Here is a 20,006-nt window from a genome sequence, read left to right as displayed (position 1 = left end):
CTATTTTTACTCTTTTCTTCTTTTATTCATCTTTCCTTTGCTGCAGTACTCATATTTTTACTCTCATTTAGCCCCCCATAAGTTAATTCTCTTTGTATCCAGTGAAGACTGGAACAGGGTACATAAACACTTCCAGAAGCAAAGGCCAGAACCTGGGACTGGGAGCTGAGTGCCCCCAGCACTGGACTGCAGACACATTGTCCCTCTTGTGAGCTCCATCTCTCTGGGCATTCCATGTCCTGGTGCTGCAGCACAGCCCAGGCAGCACACAGAGCATTTCCCACACATGAAATCCACACTTCCCACTGGGTGAGCTCCCCATCCACAAGATTGTCTGCTCAGACTCCTCTTCAAAAATCCATTTAGATGCCAGTGCACAAGAACAGTGTCTGACCAGGAATCCCACTTTACCAGAGGGGTCCAGCTTAGTACTGAACTTATTAAGACTATATTGAGACAGTTTCAGACCTGTTCCAAAGACAACTTCCTTGTGCACCACATCTCCTGCAGACACAGAATTAGGACCTTACTCCTGAATCTGTGTAGTATCAGGTACCCAGTTTTCAGAGGTGCAGCACTGCCCATCAAGTTCCTCAGCAGTAAGCCCCAAGTGGCTGATATCACCACATTTGACACTGTTAAGCCACAGTATTTTGAAACACAGTGACTTCAGCTCTGCAACAGACATATTTTCTGTCTACTTTATGCTTTATTTCAACTAAGTATTTTAAAATGACTCAGTAAAAATGAGGCATGAGCATGACCACAGAGAATTATGAAATCAATAAAAGGTTCAGACCAATTCTGAAGGGATTTCAGTTGCCTACCAAAATAAAAGCCAGACACAATCTGAAATACAAAGTTCTGAGTGAGGTAGCAGACCAAATGAGTACAGACAGCTGATTTAACAGACTTGAAAAGTGGATTGGGCCTTATAAAGTCAATGGGAATTTCCTTATTGATTACAATTGAGACTGGATTGGATCCTGCTCATTTTAGGAGGTTGCTCCATGGACTAGAAACTACCAAAATTGCATCAGAGAATGACTGGCTTACAGGAATAACAATAAGTAAAATAAAACACCAACAGGAAATGCAGAATGAACATAAAATCGAGTCAATATGAAGGGTGGCACCACACAGACACACTGAAGAAAGTGTTTCTGTTCAAGAAGAGATGTGTGTTTAGAATCAAACACATATGCAAGTACTTGCTTGAAATATGACCTAAACCTCTACTAACCCAGCACTACACCAGATCCATTTAACATAAAATGCACACATGAAAAATTACAACAGCCCACTCTGAATGAGCTGTCATTTTCCAGTGTTATTCACATGATGTTGTCTCTAACATATTCTAGGGCTGTTAAGTCTCTCTGTGCATGGCTGTTGGAAACACATCAAAAGTATTTGTTTGTAAATCAGATTAGATCTCCCACAAGAATAAGATTTCAGATGAGTTTTCTAAATCTGACTTGTTCTGTTCTCACTGGGTTAGAAAATCCCCAAAGTAACTTATTACACAGTATTTTCCTACTTTTTCTGAGTCTAAAGAAAGATCAGGAGCACAGGTAAGCAATCTATTGAAAACCACTCTAAATTCTAATGAGATGGCATCTGAGTCTTGCAGCATAACAGCATGGGATTTGCTGTAGGACATTTCTACAGGCCACTTTCTGGAGGCTGGGAATGGTTTATATTTTGGATGTCATTTATTTGTCATTGTTCTTTCTGTTCACACTCCTCATTAAGAGCATTTTTTTCTTTAGGGACAACATTCTTACTTCACCTCTACTGCTCTCCATCTTAAGTTCATGAGGTTCCTCTAAAGAGAGATACCAACTTTGTCCATTCAGCATAAACAGAAGTTTATGTGGGTTTATTTATACAGGGTGCAGTGACTATGACTTTTTGAGAATCTGAACTCTCCTTTTCTTGACTGGCATGCTCAGCAGTCCTGCAGAAGCCTGTGACTCTTCAGCATGGTTTAGATCTGTCCTGGAAGAATAGAGCTATTTGTCTTTGCCACATTAGAAAATGGTTTGCATGCCTACATCCTGTGCAATTAGTTTATGAACCCTCTCTTGTTATTTTTGTCATGTATTTCTGTTTTCACTTCTGATGTCTTATGAATGTTGCTAACACAATTCCTTTCTTCTCCTGCTTTCTTCATCTCTGCTGTGCTGATCCTAAAAACAGCTGATGCTGAAGCATTACAAAACAGGGGGACTTTTGGAAGTGTCAGAAAGGACTGTATTGCAGTTTAAAGCATCAGCACTTTTCTTTGGTCCAAAAGGGTAACTGCAAATTGCTGCAGCGTTACATACAAGCAAGTGAACATCAGAAAAATCAAGTGACATGGGAATACTCAAAACACATCTAAGTTTTCTATATGAATTTTATGTATGATGAAGTACCCCTTTTTGGTTCATTTTACATGAATTTTTTTTCCCTGTTATTTTGTTTTAGGCAATTTGGGGCCATTGGGTCACGTCTGACTGGAGCTGGATGGGGTGGCTGCACTGTGTCAATGGTGCCTACTGACAAGCTGAACACTTTCCTAAAAAATGTCAAAAAAGCTTATTACCAAACGGATGGCCAAAGGTTAGCAGTGGAGAATAATAGTCTGTTTGCTACCAAACCTGGAAGAGGAGCTTTGGTTTTTGTTGAGGCCTAAAGAACGTAAAAATTTTAAAGAAACTATGTAGAGCATGTAGAACTGGCAGTACTTCCCATGCCACAGTAAATGAAGTATTTTTTCTGGTTTGAATTGTAATGAGCAGTTGTTATTATCAAAATGTATTTCTGAAGGAGCAATTAAAAGAAAACTCTTTGATTATAAAAGTCTTTTTTTTCCATATTAAATATATCTTTCAGTATAAATATTGATTTACTAAAACCTATTGATGTGGAAAACTGAAATTAAAATAAAGATGATACGTTGTTCCAGCGTCTCTCTCTTCTTTTCCCTGTAATCAATGAGGGACCAGGTGTGCAATGAGCTGCCTCATTGGAAGGTGGGGACCCTGCAGTGTTTGCAGGGCTGTTCAGTGTTTTTTGTCTTCAGGTCCTGGATATTGTTTTGTTTGGAGTGTTCCATTAAAAAGGAAGATTAAACTGAAGCATTCAAAAAACTGGAATGACCTTGCTGAACATTTGAAACTTTATACTCTCCACAAGTAGGATAATTACTGTTGTAATTAATGATAATATTGGAGGAGCACCTGCAGGCCAAGTAAAGCATTAGGAATACGTCATGTTAAGTAGGACAACTTTTCTCCTAGTAATATTTCTTAGGTATCTTTTCTTTGTGCAAGACGACTTGGTATGAAAGGTTCAATAAAAAAGAGTGCTATTCCTGAGTTGTATGATATGACAATTTAAGTGACTGAGCAAATAATGAAGCAAAGCTGGATTTTGACTTATCCAAACACTGTACTCTGATACTTGAGTCCCAGCTGTGCTTTACATCATAGAACATTTGCATTTTATGCAAAAGTATTACAAAGGATTAAATACAATCCACTGACCATGTAAAGAAGCAATTAAAAGGAATAATAATTAATGAGAGAATTTATTTGGTTGTACTAATCAAAATAAGTTCTAGGTAGGACCAAGAGAAAATGTCATTGCCATTACTGACAAATTCTGACCTTGCTCCCACTTTCTGCTCTGCCATCTCCAGGGTGTAACTGCTCTGGCAGGACAGACCCACCATTCATAAGCCACCTCCTCGGGAAATGACTGTGATTGCAGAAAGGTGACTGTACATCAGGACCCCCAAAGATGTCCTAACCCTGCTCCCCAGGGCAAAGTTTGAATGCATAGTATATCTGTGGCCTCTCTCTTGCACAAACTTCCACTTCTCTGCTTTCTCCAAAGAAAACCAAAGAGAAGATTTTCCTGTCACAGCCCTTGCAGCCATAAAAGACACAGCACGAGTTGGCCCTGGGCATGTTTTTGTGATGCTAAGCACAAGTTAATGTCCAGAAGTCTGCATCAAATTAGAGATCTCTCAGATTTTCTGTACATTACCCATGCTAATTCAGGCCAAACCCAAATTCTCAGAGGCTCCTAATTCTGTGAGAGGACTCTGCCAAATCTGAGCACAGCAGATGAACAACAGCCAATGCAAACTACCAGATCTTTTCAGGAACCTCAGAGGGGCCATGTCATAGCAGTAATATCACTGCAGAAGATTTCTGTTTTCTGACAACCAGGAAAAGTGGAACAGAGTGCTTGGGTCAAGTAAACCAACCACTCAAGAGGAAAAGATGGGGTCTGGGCACAAGGGGGGGAGATGAAAAGACGATTTGGAGAGAGGAAGTTAAAAGGATGAATATGAGAAGGGGAAAGCAAGGGATAGGGGAAACAGTTCTGAACAACAGGCAGAATTATAGAATGGGAAAGTCTTAAACATTCCCTATTGCTATCTTTGAATATCTTGTAACTCATTTGTAATATACAGTAAATATACTGCATTCAAATAAACCTGTACACATAGGACCCCAAAAAGTAAAAAACAAGTAAGGATCTTCAAGAATGTCTAAGATAACCACAGAGATTTTAAAGAAAATAATGCCATTGCTTTGTCATCAAATGCCTACTGAAATACAATCCTGAGTTTAATCCAGTGAGTTCCTATCTATTATCACAAAAATGGAATGGAACACAGTGCATACCAGTTCTTTCATTACTATATTTGCATTGAACTTTAGTTCAGATGGATTCATGGAAGCACTAATCAGTGTATGAGCAGAATTAAAATATATTAGGGGGTTTTTTATTCTTCTTTTTTTAAGTTGGGCATGACACAAAGTCATAGAATCTTCCCCAAAACACGCAGGCTTCAGTACATTTCAAAATTTTTCTGTCCATGAATCTTATAAATTATATTCTCATAAACAAAGAAAAGGAAAAGAGAAAACTGGCAGAGCATAAAAGAATAAAACCAAAAGTTCTAAACTTCTGATAAATTTCTTTCCTTTTTTATTGCTTCAGTCTCTTTCCCAGTAAAATTTAGACTTAACTATCACTGGAAAACCTACAGAATTTAAACTATTTACATAAAAAGGGCATTCCTGCATTTTTATTTACTGACTGTACATAGGAAGTAAATGTTTCTTTTTTAAAAATAAGAATAATAAATTTTTGGTTTGGGTTGGTTTTTTGGGTTCTTTTTTGTTTGTTTTCTTTTTAAACCTTTAAAGACCTGTTTCTACATAATGGTAAAACTCCCCATTGATCACACATGAGAATGATAAGCAGCAAGGACATTGATAGTACCTCTAAGAAAGCAAGAAGATTTTGATTTTGATGAAAATTTCTACATCTAAAGCAGCAGCTCATGAGCACATTGCCTCAGCAAATCTTTCCAGGTCTGTATTTTTAGTAGCTTTTTCTGACTACCTTCTAAAAATCTCCTCTATAACTAGAATAACACTAATTTGTGAATCAGCATAGAGTTGTTTAGGTCAGAAAAAACCTCTAAGACCATCAAGTCCAACCATTGACCCAGCACTGACAAGTCCACCACAAACTGTGTCCCCAAGTGCCACATCTACATGTCTTTTAAATCTCTCCATGGGTGGTGACTCCACCAGTGCCCTGAGCAGCCTGTTCCAGTGCTTGAAAATCCTTTCCATGACAAATTGTTTCCAAATATCCAATCTAAATCTCCTCTGGTGAAACTGCTGAAAAATGATGGAAAGGAGCTCGGTGAGCACATCCATCATGTCCCTCTGTTCACGTGGGTGGATCCATCCAGCCCCAGAGATTTGTGAGTGCTGAAGCTGAGTGGCAGTGAAGTCACTGACCATCTCCCCTTGTGTTACAGGTGCTTCATTCTCATCCCTGTCCCTCTCCTCCAGCTTAGGGTGTTCAGGACTCAGAGAACAACTGCTCTTACTATTAATGCCTTCTCTGCCTCAGTCTTTAAGTACCTCAGCCATTTCCTCATCCTTTGTCACTATGTTCCTCCTGCACCCAATAAAGGTTAGCTCAAGCTGTGATTATCCATGGAGCATAATTTTATCTTATTTTAGTGCCTGACTGTAATTCACTCAATCACGAGTTTAATCTTAGTGTGCAGTAAATGGGCTCTAAATCTTTCCTAAAAGGATCTGGAATGGAGACACTGTGAGACATCCGGGTGCAGCATCATTGCCTGGTGCCATATTAATACTCTGTATTATGGTAATCCCACTGACATGTACATCTTCATCACTGCATTTGCTGACTGTGTGTCTTGTACAAAGGAACATGCTCGTCCTCTGAAATAGCAGGAGAGCAATTTTGCCATTCACTCCTCGGGAGGGGATCACGACTGTGTATTTGACGTTTGCTGTCTTGGACACAGCACACACACAGGGACATATGGCAACCTAATATATAGTAATTACTTACATAACATTTTCGGGAATATTGGTTTCTAGTTAATATGATCTGAATGCCAACTTTTATTTTAGCAACTGCTGTGTACTTAGTCAGTATAATCCTTCTGAAATTCCTCTCTGAGTCCATGTGTCTCTTTAATAACATCTTGATACGTTGGAGCAACTGCTGCGCTACAGCTTCAGTCAAGTGAAAGATTCGTATATTCAGCTAACTACGAAGTTTATTTGTGTGCTAAGCCCAACCCAATCTAGTTAAAGATACACATACAACATGCAGAAGAGCTATCCTGCTCCAAAAAAAGATACCTTGCATAGCTGCTTGGGGCAGGACTCAAGTAGTGCTCCCTGATTCTTGCCATTATAAGCTTCATCAAGAAAAAATGAACTCTATAACACTACAAAGTACCAGTAGCACAAAAACTGGACTGGTAAGACTTAATGTCATAAAACCTGTGAATTGTGCAGCACATACAATTAATTTTGAGATGGAAGGCTAGGTATTGATAAGGGAGACTAATTCAGAGTGTTAGTGAACTAAAGGACTACAATGGAGAATTTAATACTAACAGAAAGTTGCACGCTGTGATAAAGCCCTGTTTGACAGATTTTCCCAGTGCACAGAGGACTGGCAGAGGAAGCACCGCCAAGCAATGCTGCTGACATATCTGTCCTCCCTCAGCTCTGCAGTTCAGCCAGCTCTTTCATCAAGTGCTCTTCCAAGATTCAATATCTCATAAAACAGTGACAAGCGATTAATTCTATTACTGATCTTATCTCTCACACTCTGCCCTGTGCTTTTGGACTTGTGTCACAAGTAACTGAGATTCTGTGGGAATGCAGCCTCCCCTGACAGCCCTGGGTTTCCAGAGACAGCTGTCACTGTGCCGAGGGTGGACAGTGCCAACCACCTCCTCTGCAGCCTCACCGTGCCTGGGATTGCAATGCTCCCCTACCTCAGACAGCAGGACAAAGCTGCAGCTGCTGCTTTGGGAACTGCTGCTTCCTGAGCACATTTTCTTCCTCAGGTCAGCTACGACTGACCAGCACAACCTCCAGATGAACATTTTCTGGAGCTCCTAAAGCCTCTGCAGATTTGGTCACTGATTTCAGCATAATGTGGATTTACCCAGCCCATACTCCTTTCCAACAATTCACGCAATAAAATAACAAATAGTGAGAGCATGCACGTAAAACTGACGTGCCCAAATCTCACATGTAATTTAAGGCACTCATACCAAATTCATCATAAGTGTCAGAACCTAGTAATGGAAAACCTGCAGACAAATAAAAAATGCTTGAGCTTCAGATGAGAAGACATTAAGGAGCTTTCAGAATTAATTAAGCATTAAAATGTTTGAGATTGATTTCCAATAGCAGTGCTTCCTGCATAAGCAACAAACTGATGAGGATTTATACAAAAGCATTGGATATATTTATTGGATTTTAAGTCTAATGCATTTTGAGAACTGCTGTCATCTCCTAAACCTTTTTTTGTTGGCCAAAATTACACATTAATATTAAAAGGAGAGAAAAAAAAAATCTCTTCCCACAAAAGCACAACTTTCTGCACTTGGCACACGAGGCTCAAATAACTCAATAAAGATTAGATGTACTTCAGACTGAAACACAACCAGTGCCCAAGCAGCTGTCTTCTTTCCAGCCAAGCTGTGTGTGATTTGGGATGGGAATAAAAATATATTCTATCAGCCAATGATCAAGCCAAAAGTGTGGGGTTCTCTTTTTAAAATCCAAATTAATTTTTCAAGGGACACAGATGCAGGTTTGTATGAAGCTCTTACAGCAATTGCTCAGGAATATTATTCAAGACCTTATTTTTTGCCAAATGTCATATGGTGCAAGATTTCATTTAGATTGTTCTACATTTTCTGGTTTCTTATCTGTCCCTCATGTGACAAATACATGTATTTATTTTTGCTGGCCAAGCTGTTCTGACTTTGAGCAGGATTTTTAATTATGTTCTATTGATCAATTATCAACAGAACTAAAATTTTCTGATTAAATGCTGAAGCATTTTCTATTGACTTTCTCTTAGTGAACATTCTTTCTTCATGTTGTCTCCTTCCTTTTCAGGCTTCTATCTAGAACAGAATTCAGACAAGACCCTATACTTGAAGAAAAAAATAAAAATCAGAGCACCAGTTTTAAACATCTATGGCAGCTACATGAATAATAAGTTTTTTATGAAGGGCTGAACCGAATTTTTTTTAGGAACATAAAGCTCTAACTTTCATAGCTGAATTAAAAAGTCTAACCAAAACCAGGAATTAAAATCAGAACCAAAAGTGTCTAGCAAGGATTTACAGAATTTCTGTCAGATTAAGTTAAAGCTCCACAGTTGAATCATAAACCTAGAGCCAAATACTAATTGTGAATAAAAAAATTTGGGGACAAAGGGTTAAAGGTCAAGGAAAAAATACCTATTTGGCTTTTTTTCAAGTTGGTTATGATCAGGCCTTGACCCTACAAATATATCCAGTCAAATTCCTCTGCAATCTTTCCACAGCCAATCCAACTATGTCAGCAGCAGAATAGATGATGAGCTTTCAATAGCCTTGATTTAAACTTTTTTTTTTTTCATTTCTTTTTAGAAGACCATTTGAGAGAGTGAGAGGAGGCCTGGGCAGCTTTTGTTTCTGAAGATCTATAACCCGATGATGGCCAGCGGGGAGAGAGGGGTCACTGGCTGCAAATGATTTTCAGTGCTTCCTCTAGAGGGAATAGGATGGTTACTGGGAGCTGCTTCAGGAGATGGACCTACAGGCCTCTTGCTATTGTTACTGAAAACCTTCAAAATTTATTGTCCTGCCTAAAAGCCATAAAATGTTTCACTTTCTTGATTATAAGATTGCAGTGTTATGCCTTCCTAAAATTGATTTTTCATAAAACAAATTAAATGGTTAAATGAATACCATTTTTTTAATACAGAAAAACTCTGTCATGATTTATGGGATTTCTCAGTACCATACTCAGCTATCAGCCTCTTGCACTAAACTGCTCTGGGTGACCTCCTTTCTCCCTGCCTAAGCTGAGCTCATTCAGCAAGAACAATCTGGTTGGATCCTCTGCAAGTGAGGGCACAGCTAAGACAGGAAATGCACATCAGCCACCAGAGCTCCAGTGAGGGGCACAGAGTGGGTTTTTACAGCTCTGTCCCATTCCAAGGAACATGGCAGTGACTTCATAAGCTCTTTCTGGCGAGCCTAAGGGGTTTGGTTTGCAGAGTTTGAATCTCAACTATCTGCTTTAGCTCCACTAATGAGATTTATTTTATTTCTATGTAGGTGGTCTTTCATTTCTTAAATGCAATTAGCATACAGTTGTTGCCTGATGGTTTTATTTATTTTTGAAAGTGCCGACTACTGGACTTGCTTTCATAGTTCTTGCGTTTCCAGAATTGACTTTTGTGCTCCACAAGCCTATTTTCAGGAAATATTTTGTAAGAGGGATGATATTTTGAACTCTACTTTTAAGGCTGCAAAGGCTTCTGCTTTTTTCGTTCCTTTGTCTGTTCATTAGGGGCCATCTTGAATTCCTAGATGTGTTTTTTGGAGTCAAGTTCCTTTCCTTTGAAACATACCATGAAGACAAAACATTAAAAATACTTTCAGACTTTAGGCAAAGTTATAGGTTTATTTTATGAGATTCTATGCTATATAAGGTTCCGGGTGGTGCACCGAAATTTACGTATTTGTCCCTTTTTAGATTTTCTCTAAACATTTCCTGACATGTTCCTTAGCTGCCTTTTGCTCATTACATAAATGCATGAAAAACTATCCAACTTGCTCGACTTCAGCTGTACAATGAATAGAAGGTTTCTAGGCTTTTAATCAAACTATGAAAAATTTCAGCATCCCTGTTTTTTTGAGGATGACATAGATGAGTGCTATGTAGTGTTTCCAACTCCTGAGTTGTATTACAGTCTTGATTTCTGTGATTCATGAATTTATAATTCATACTCTCAAAAAAGAAAATGGAACATTTTTGAAAATCAACATCATGCATATTGCAAACTACAATAAACATGTCAGCAAAAGTGGATATACTAACAGTTTATGGTGGCCAATTTGCTACTTTATTCTTTTTTATAAATGGACAAATTACGACTGCCCATTGTGGTCACATTAAAGGGAGAATGGTGTGGAAATTTCTGTTCTCAATAAACCCATAAAGAAGTGGACACAACTTATTTTTAGACAGAATTGTGCTCATAATGTGAACAGTCACCTAAAATCTGCTGAGAAAAACATAATCAGTTTCACAAGAAGTCTAAAATTTTCTTTTTATCCCATTAGTCAGCCTAATAACAAGTTTTACAATTTATCCTTGTAAAGTTCATAAAAACAATGACAAATATAAAAATGCCACACTGAAAGCTGAAAAAAAAGTTTCCACTCTTCTATATGATGTTGCAAAACTGGTTGAAGTCAGTGAAGTTAAACTACCATAATCTGACCCCTGAATTCACTGAAGAAGGGCTGCCCTGTTGTAACAGAAGCTGCTGAGAATTTACAAGCAATCTGAGGCTCCCTATGCTGAATATGCTGAAAAGCAGTGGCAAACTGCTTTTCCTTTAATGTGTTGTGTGCAAAATCTTGAATATACAGAAAACTGAAATTCTTAGAATCCCAAGAGAAAAGGTTTCAGAGAAACTAAAGTAAGTCTTCATTAAATCTTCCAAAAACATTGTGATTAAAGAAGTTCTGTGTGTGTCAGGGAAAGAATAGAATTAATTAGCAAATCTTTGCTTCTGAAACCTCTTTGTTTTAAGATAAAAAGAACAAAGGGCTCTGAATATCTGTTCCCCACAACAGATAAGTCCTTTCTAAATTCAGAAAGATACATGCCAGATAGAAATATGTCCAAATTCAGAAGCTGCTCTAAACTTCCTCATGATTTATAGATGCTTGGAACCAAAGAGTATAATTCAGGACCATAATAGAACAAATTCCATATATAAAGCTAGACTCCAGATATGACAGGAGTTTCATTACAATCTGTGAGGTTTGATTTATATTTCTCATTCAGCCTTATTCCCCAAAAATCTAACAGAAATAAAGTAACCAAGCTGAAATGCAGTCTCACTTCAGACATTTTAAATCATATGCTAGGTTAAAGGATAACAAGATGAGGAACCAATCAAACCTTTTTTCTGTATTTTTAAGTTTCTGTCTTTTAGGCAAACCACTTGCTGAGATTGTCTGCATTACTGTGGTCTGTCTCAGTCTAGAAAAGAGAAAACTGTCCCAGCTATTGTGGATCATAGCAGAAAAAGGAAACAAAATAAATGGGTGAGACTTGAGTAATGCATTCTTCTCCTCCCTGCCCCAGCTGGTTTAAACCATCTTGGCTAAAACTTCTGAAGAAAGGTTTTTAAACACAATACAGGTTGGTCAGGGAGTCAAAAAGGATATCGTGTTTGTAAACTTCAGTACAGCTACTCTTCAAGTCAGGGGGTATGACACAGCATTATCAGTATCATGTGCATGAAGAAAGTAGGAGATAAAGGACATTGGCCACTGAAATCTGAGGAGCACAGACTACATTCAGATCTGAGCTGATACAAGAGGGCTGTAAAAATGGGACTAATGTCAATAAAGGATATTATCAAACTGTCTGAGAATATCAGAAGAGACTAAGAAATTCTACATTCATATTACAAAATATTTATTGAGATTTTTTTTCTAAGACTTTTTTCACCAAAACAAAGTACTGTACTACTTAGTGGTGATAGCAGTACAAGAAGGGATCAGAATTTCTGACAGAGATTGATGGCAATGATCTAATGTTACAGGAGAACATTCTCCATTTCAGGCAGAGAAACTGCAGACTATGATAGGCATGGAACATGAACACCTGCAAGCTTGAGTTATTTTAAAAACCAATGCAGGACTTTGTGTACAGTTATTTTAAAAATCAAGGTGTGTGAAAAGGTTTTATCAAGAATTAAACTAGTATATCACATTTTAAACTGCAGCTTACCACAATCAAGCCCTTACCTTAATATGACCAATTGGTTCTTATCTAAGGCTAAAGCATTTTGCTTTTGTGAACATTGAAAGCATTAAAACATATTAGAAAGGAGAACTGAAAAAACCCATGTAAAATATGTAAAAACAACCCAGCACAAATACTGGTTATAAAAGGAAAAGTCCAAAATAAATGCAGCACTGTTCAAAACCACTGATGGTATAACCTACACAACAAACTTAAAGATGACATTCACCTCTGGCTTTTCTGCCTAGTTTTTTTAAATATATCACACCTAATATTACTGCAACTGCAGATTAGTAGAGAAAAACACCACTGTTGTGCATTGTTGTTTTCCCTCCTGACAGAATTCTCTGTATTCTGTAAGCATTTTAGTATCATAGCTTATAAATACTGACAGAATCATGGCTTTTGTTAGTACATTACCCATGGTATGATCCTTTTAATATCAGAAGTATGTAAAGCAAACCTCTCTTATGGTTTTGGATTCCTTTGGCACAGTATTTTTATGTTCACAACATTCACTTATTTCTTCATCTGCCATATATTTCCTATCTTTAGGTAGATTTTTGCAAATTGAATGATCTTCTAACAAAAATATAAAAATCACACATATCATTTTCTTGGTACTTTAGGATGCACATCACACTTCCAGCGAAATGTTAATAAACTAAATCTCCCCTCAGTACATTTTCTATGCTTTTTTTCCCCCCCAGACAAAATGCTATGCAATGAGATTTCTCTACAGATAATGAACCAGTTAATGAAAAATGGTGTTAAGAAGGTTATTTAACCCACTTTCTGTATCTTAAAAGATTAAACTACATTATTTGGAACAGATAGATCTGTCATTGGAAACTAGAAAAAATACTACCATTTACACAAGCAATAGAACAGATGCTAAGCTCTGTCTCAGATGTTTTAAAAAGACTGTGTCTGTACAGACTGATATTAATAATCCTGGATTTCTGGGGTGGTAAAGAGCAGTATTTATGCAGTCTCACATGGTCAGTGTCTTTCCGTCTGTCTGTCTGTCTGTCCCCACCCCACCTGCCTACTGAAGTGAAAACTAACTGTAAAGCAGAGGTGTGTGCAAAGCCTTCCAGCATCCAGAGGGGCTACAGGAGAGCTGGAGACAAACCTTTTTGAAAGACACAAAGTGATGGGACAAGGGTTAATGGCTTAAAACTGAGAGAGGGCAGGTTTAGATTAGAAAAAAGGAAGAAATTCTTTGCTGTGAGGGTGGTGAGGCACTGGGACAGGCTGCTCAGACAGGTTGTGGCTGTCCCATCCCTGAAGTGTTTACGGCCAGGCTGGATGGGACTTTGAGCAAAAGGGAGGTGTCCCTGCCCGTGGCAGGGGGTTGGAACTGGGTGATCTTTCAGGCGGCTTCCAACCCAAACCATTCTCTGACTGACTTTGCCTGTGCTCCATACACAAAGGTGGCATTTTGTGCAGAGCACACACAACCCAGGGCAAGCCTTATGCTTCCCAAAGCTTCCCCCATGATTCTTTGTTACAGTGACAAATGAGTAAAACAATTACTCACATGTGGAACATGCAAGCACAACACGCTGATAATTTTATGGAGATCTTCAGTACCCTCATTTCCATTCAGAAAAGCTGTTAAAGAAAAGGAAAGCTGTTCACTTCTTGAAAGTCTTGAAACAAACAAGCAGGAGCTCTAATTTGCAGTTTTACAGGAAGTTGTCAGACATCCATGAAGACAAAGCCAGATCTTAACTGGGCAAGTACATCTTAGCCACAGGTTATAAAGCAGACACAGATGTACAAAACTATCAAGACAGGAAAACAAAAGTTTGGAAGAACAGTGAGAAAAGCTTTACATTTTTGCATAACAGGAAATCCACTGAACAAAAAAGAATTACAAATAACCACTAACATGTCTCATTTGCCTTAAAGAAATACAAAAGCTCCTAAAATGAGAAATAACATCATTGAATAAGAACCACAAAATGAAGAATTTTATTTCAAAAAATGTCTTTGAACACAGCAGCTCAGTGCACAGAGAAGATGATGGAGTTGAAGACAAAGAACTGCTAAAATAGAACTGAAATGAAAGCCAAGATGAAATAACCTCCTCAAGTTCGGATGCTGGCAGACAAACACCATTCAATAAAAGTTTTCCAGCAATGACAATTATCCCATAGGGCTTCAAAACAATTTATATACTCACAAGAAGAATACGTGTCAGAACAATGTTCCAGATTGCTGAAAATTAGCAAGAGGAGGAAGGAGGTACCAAGCACTTCCAAATCAGTTAATTTGAATTCTTAGAAAGATCTTAAAAAAGGCCAGAGTTTTCAGATATAGCCAAGGACTTTTTGAAACCAATAAGCATAGATAGTCTTTAGCCCCAGTATGTGAGTTTAGGAAAGAAAAGGGAAAAAGCAATGTCTGACTCAAACCATGAATTATAGTCTAACCTTACTCAAAATGTGGGGCTCAGAGACAGAGACAAGGGCCTCAAAGGCTGATTAATAGGAGCTACAAATTTAGAAGTCATAGGTGCAGGGTTCTGCTCAGGAAGAAATACTCTCACACCAGAAACAAAGAAGATGGGGAGCCCATCTGACAGAGTACTGAGGACAGAAGCTTTACTGCCTGTTAAAACCAGGAGTGAGTTCAAATCCTTGCAGTGCTCCCCTGCTGTGCAGCAGGAGCAGTTCTCCCTGAAAAAAAGAAAGTGGACAGAATGGAACAGGATCAGGAACCAACAACAGGAGGCTAAAGAAGAGCTACTGTCATCAAAGAGTGCCAGATGATCTGAGAGGAACAAAACGAGAAAAGCATGACAAAGATGATGAACTCTTCCTGCCCCTCCCTTGATCCTGAAGGAATCCCAGTGTACCAGGCTAAGAGAGACAGACAGACACAATATCCAGCCCAGTTTGCCAGTCTAGTGAGAAGAGCAATGGAAAAATCATGTGTCAGAGCATGGCTGAGCCCTGCAGCCTGACAAGTCAGTAACAAGGTCTTTGTTGACAAGATTTGAGTACATTTGAGTACAAGTGAATATCTGTCAGAGAGAGAGGAAGGACTGCAAGATCACCACTGGCATCCCTTTTTTCTTTTACTGTAACCACCAAGCTCAGTGGTGCTGCCATCAAAGCACCCTCAGAGGCCACACTTGAATGCACCCCAACACTTTCCAAATTGCTGGCTCTTTATCTGATAACATAATGATTCCAATTGGATTTCAAGAAGGACCTGCATGTCTGAAAGCTGACATTTTTCAAATTACATCATATGATTTAATTAAAATACTGATTCTTCCCACAAACTTTTCTCATTTGTGTCACATATGAACACTAGATACTCAAGTCCTTGAGAAATTTAAAACTTAACAAGATGGCCAGTATGTCAGTGGGACTTATTTTATAACTCCTATGAGCTCACCCAACAATCCTTACTCGCACAGCAAAAATAATAGCTTTGAGGTTTATTCCTCTTCCTTTTACATTCCTCCACAGTAGACAAGTCCAGAAACCAATTCAACAGACATGTTTAAAAGGGTTAATAAGACCTAAATAAGACTAATCAGAACTAGACAAATCCTGATTTTGATAAGCTTCTCATCAACAGCATTAGCATTGACTTACAGTCCAGTGATGGACAGTTTAACTAAAGGCATAATATACCCCAAAGAACCTTTTTATTGCTGACAGTAATACTTGGATTAAAATTAGCACAGCATGATTTTTAAATCCCAAATTGAGTCTGCAGAGAAGGCAGTTAAAAAAGGGTGGTGGTTTTTTTTTTACTCACAAACTGAGCAAACTTGATCTGGAAGTCATTAACAGATAATAAACATAACCTTCCCCCACTCACTCCCAAGATGCCATCTCTACAGTCACTTTTCAGCATACAGTTGTATTTTTACAACTTGTCATCCTACAGAGAAAAGCCTCACAGGCTTTCATTTTATCCGATTTCTCCCTTACTGGTAAGGAATTAGTGCCTTCTTTTCAACAAGGACTCAGTTCCTAACAAGGAGAAAGAAGTGGAATGAAAGGAGAAGAAAAATTTGGTTTGCTTAGTGAAAAGGTTACAAAGTTCTTTTTAGGATGACAAAAGCCATTCTGAAAAGAAAATAAAAAATTAAAGCAGGTCAGCTTTAAAGTGAGCTGCAACAACTGCCTCACACAGACACCTCACACATTCCCATTATGGAACAGATTCAACGAGAACCAAAGACAGCCACTCCTTCTCACAAGCCCATTTCTTACAAAGCAAAAGAAAATCTGTAAAAGCAGCTTTGGAAATTTTAAATTACTCTTTCACAGGAAGTATCTGCACCCTTTTGGCGATCAAAACCAACTGGCTTACTTTGCATGACAGCCTTGTAAACTAAATTGTAATCTGGTTTTCTGCATCATAACTGGCCATAGTCTACTGTCAGACTAAGCTTGGAGAAGCACCTTTTTTAATTCTGTGCTTTCCCAACAGAAAAATAATTAATATAAAAACAGTAGTATTGACGAGCTAATTAAATAACTTACACAGAATTAAACAAGTGGTAAGGGTTCTACAGAGGAGAGCTTGTTTTATTACATTAAGATCCACATTAAGTCTTTATTATGTCATCATGGAAAGCTGAAGAGCTTATCCTCACTGCATAAGGGGCACAAAATTAGATATGGTGCAAACATCATGTCACCTGCTTCTCCTATTTGAAATTACTTACATTGCAGGTCCTATGAGTCTTAGAGAAACAATGATTAGTTAAAAGAAGTAAGAATTAGTGACTCAAGGAATATTAATGCAAAAGATGCTCAGTACTGAAGGGAATAAGTGAAGGAGAAGTAAACCACAAAGCATTAGAGGGAGGCTGGACATTCAAATGCTGATATTCAAGAAGAGACCAATGATAGAAGGATATTTTGAAATGCAATGAACACATCATTCTAACAGAGCTCTAATGCAAAAGAACAACTTGGTCAGCCATCAGATACCACTCAGTGCCTCAATCTTCTCAATCTTCTCAAACTCTTAAGAAAAAAAAAAACCAAGAAAAAAAGGATGGCTTTCCAAACATGCCGTGGAGCCACGGCATGCAGGCTCTGAGTAAGAATGGAACTAGATAATTTAAAAACCAATAAAATTTTTTAACAGCTCCTTCTTATTAAAATATAGAATCTATATTGTAGTAAGTCTGTTCATCATTGGATGAGAAGGCTTTAAAAATCAAAATTAACAAATTGAGAGTTTGTATGTCACCAGACAGCTTAATGCTGTATCTGCTTTACTCCACTTGAAAATCTGACTTCTCTCAGTAGAACAAAAATAAGACATATCTGGATTGTTTCCTGTTACAACAGAAGAATACAAGAATAGCTGTACTCGGTCAAACCAAAGGTACACAGAGCGCAAGATCCAATTTCCAGCTCTGACCAACATCGGATGCCAAAGGAAGACTAAGAACGTGGCAAGCACATAGTGATATTTCCACAGAAATCTCTCTTGGCCACAAACATTCTGTGGCTCAGGAACCAGAGGTAGTGACTCTATTTGACAGCTCTGTACAAGTTTCTTCAAACTACTTCAGTAGTCTGCCTCTACAGAACCAATATTGTTGCTATCAACAGAAGGATTTATTCCCCCTTCAATTACTGTGTTTCTTAGAAGCCAAATTTTACTGTACAACACATAATGAATAAGTAAAAAAACACCTGGTGTTCGGTGAGCACCTTAATCCTTGAAAAAAAATCTGCCTCCCAGCAAGTATGGGAAATGTTTCAGACCAGGCTACTTTAGGTATGCCACATCCCAGTGGCACAGCTACTGCACTGCTCCAAATTCCAGACTGGCTTCAGGAAAAGGCATCTTTAAGTCTGTAGTCTTCAGAAAGCACTGCAAATTATCTGCTGCATATGAGCAAAAGATACTCCTTACTTCATGAACAAATGTCCAAGCAGCCACATATTAGTGGCTGTTGGTATTTTCATCATACCAAAAATATCAGCAATAACTAGAAGTGCATACCAAGTTTGTAGTTGGCATTCAGTACTTTGAATTTGCTGCTTTCAGTAAACAAGCAATTGGGAGTTCATGTGCCTTCAACTTCATTACTTTTATATCACCCTTAGGGTTATCTCCCACATGGAGTTAGGAAATAGTATGGAAACTTGACCTACAGCTACATTATGACCTAATAAAATATGGCAGTGAGAGTAAAAACGTGAAACAAATCTGAGAGTATTAACTCAGATAGTGTCTTTCTCAATATCTTACCCACATCTTATCTCACTAATTATCCTAACGTATGGTGGGAAGCAACTAAATGTGTTCCTACCTGAACGACCTGAAAGTATCTTGAGTAATATTCAGTCTAGATCAGTTGAAGAGAAGACCAGCAGGCCACCCAGACAGACTAGACATTGTGACTGACCTCCAGAATATTTTTCCTCTTTTGCAGTGCAAGGTAATAATTGGATCAGAGTTGGGCTTTAACATCTGCTGCTGGTTGATATCTCTGACTGGTCCTTCCAGCTTTAATCTGAGCTACATTTTGAACATTATTAATTCCCATGACCTGGTGTCAAAGTCTGACAGAGAAAGTGATCTGGTTGTGTTATCTTCCAGTATTTAATATCAGTTCTGGATAGAAACAGCTGGAAACAATATCACTTTTGCTACAATAAATTTTCAGAGGAATTTGTTGAAAATATTTCATATGTAAAAAGAGCTGATTTCAAAAATAGACTTATAAACTGACGGTGTAGAGGAAAAGCCAGATGAGCAAACTGCTCAAGATGATTACCTGATCCTGTTATACAGGACATATTCAGAAGTAAATTCCTATCTTAGAAACTCATATGGAAGTTTAGGTACAATTTCATCCCAAACTCTGAATCAAAACGTTCTAATTAAATTTAAGTAGAGTCAGATTATCTCATACTTACTATTTATTTATCATTAAGCTGTAGATGGGTTCTGCAATATCTCTTCATGTGCAGCTGTCATTGATTTCAGTAGATGCATAGCATGCAGAAACTTAGGATGAACTTTGAGTCTGCTCTAGTATCATGCACAAATTGTACTATACAGGCTTTTACTCTGCTGGGATTTTTCCAAGTTAAATGAAACCATTTAACTCTTAAAAATGTTTTTGATTTAAAAACCAGAGTACCTAGGCTGTCATTAGTTATTGCAGCATGCCATGAAATAACCACAAATGAAAGTAAGAAATGAGGAATTATTAACAACTGAAAGTGAGGCTTTATTTACAATTACCTAGTCAAAAAAGTATGACAATTTTGATAGGTCAAGTTCCCCTGCTCCTTTGATGAGATGAGGCTAACGAGTGTTGCATGCCTATCTAGGAAATTCCACCAGCAGTGTGTGCACTGTCAGAGAGATTACACAGTGGATGAATGCTTCCAGAACCTCTCCAAGCAGCACTTGCAGGCTGGCAGAAAAAAAAGTCTCTCTTTATTTTCAGCTAGGGAGGTACTAACAAAATATTTCAACAATCTAGAGCAGCAGATTTTAGGGTATAGAAATGGGCTAAGTCCAAATAAAAAAAAAAATTGGAAAATAAATTTGCTCTCTACTTTTTATTGGCCATGAAATAGT

General features: G+C 38.1%; 1 protein-coding gene across 2 annotated transcripts in view; it reads left to right on the top strand.

Moving 5' to 3' along the window:
* GALK2 (galactokinase 2) overlaps nucleotides 1-2,952 on the top strand; it is a 47,094-nt gene extending 44,142 nt beyond the window's left edge. For both annotated transcript variants that reach the window (XM_085070563.1, XM_085070564.1), the window contains one exon: nucleotides 2,473-2,952. In XM_085070563.1, the coding sequence (XP_084926689.1) occupies nucleotides 2,473-2,680 (208 nt within the window). In that variant the 3' untranslated portion in view covers nucleotides 2,681-2,952. The remainder of the gene's footprint in view (nucleotides 1-2,472) is intronic.
* Nucleotides 2,953-20,006: the final 17,054 nt, after the last annotated feature.

The sequence above is a fragment of the Lichenostomus cassidix genome, chromosome 10 (genome assembly GCF_008360975.1).
Source record: "Lichenostomus cassidix isolate B80296 chromosome 10, HeHo_3.0, whole genome shotgun sequence".
Taxonomy (NCBI): Eukaryota; Metazoa; Chordata; class Aves; order Passeriformes; family Meliphagidae; genus Lichenostomus; species Lichenostomus cassidix.
The sequence above is the reverse complement of the archived record's forward strand: the minus strand, read 5'-3'. Positions and strand labels throughout refer to the sequence as shown.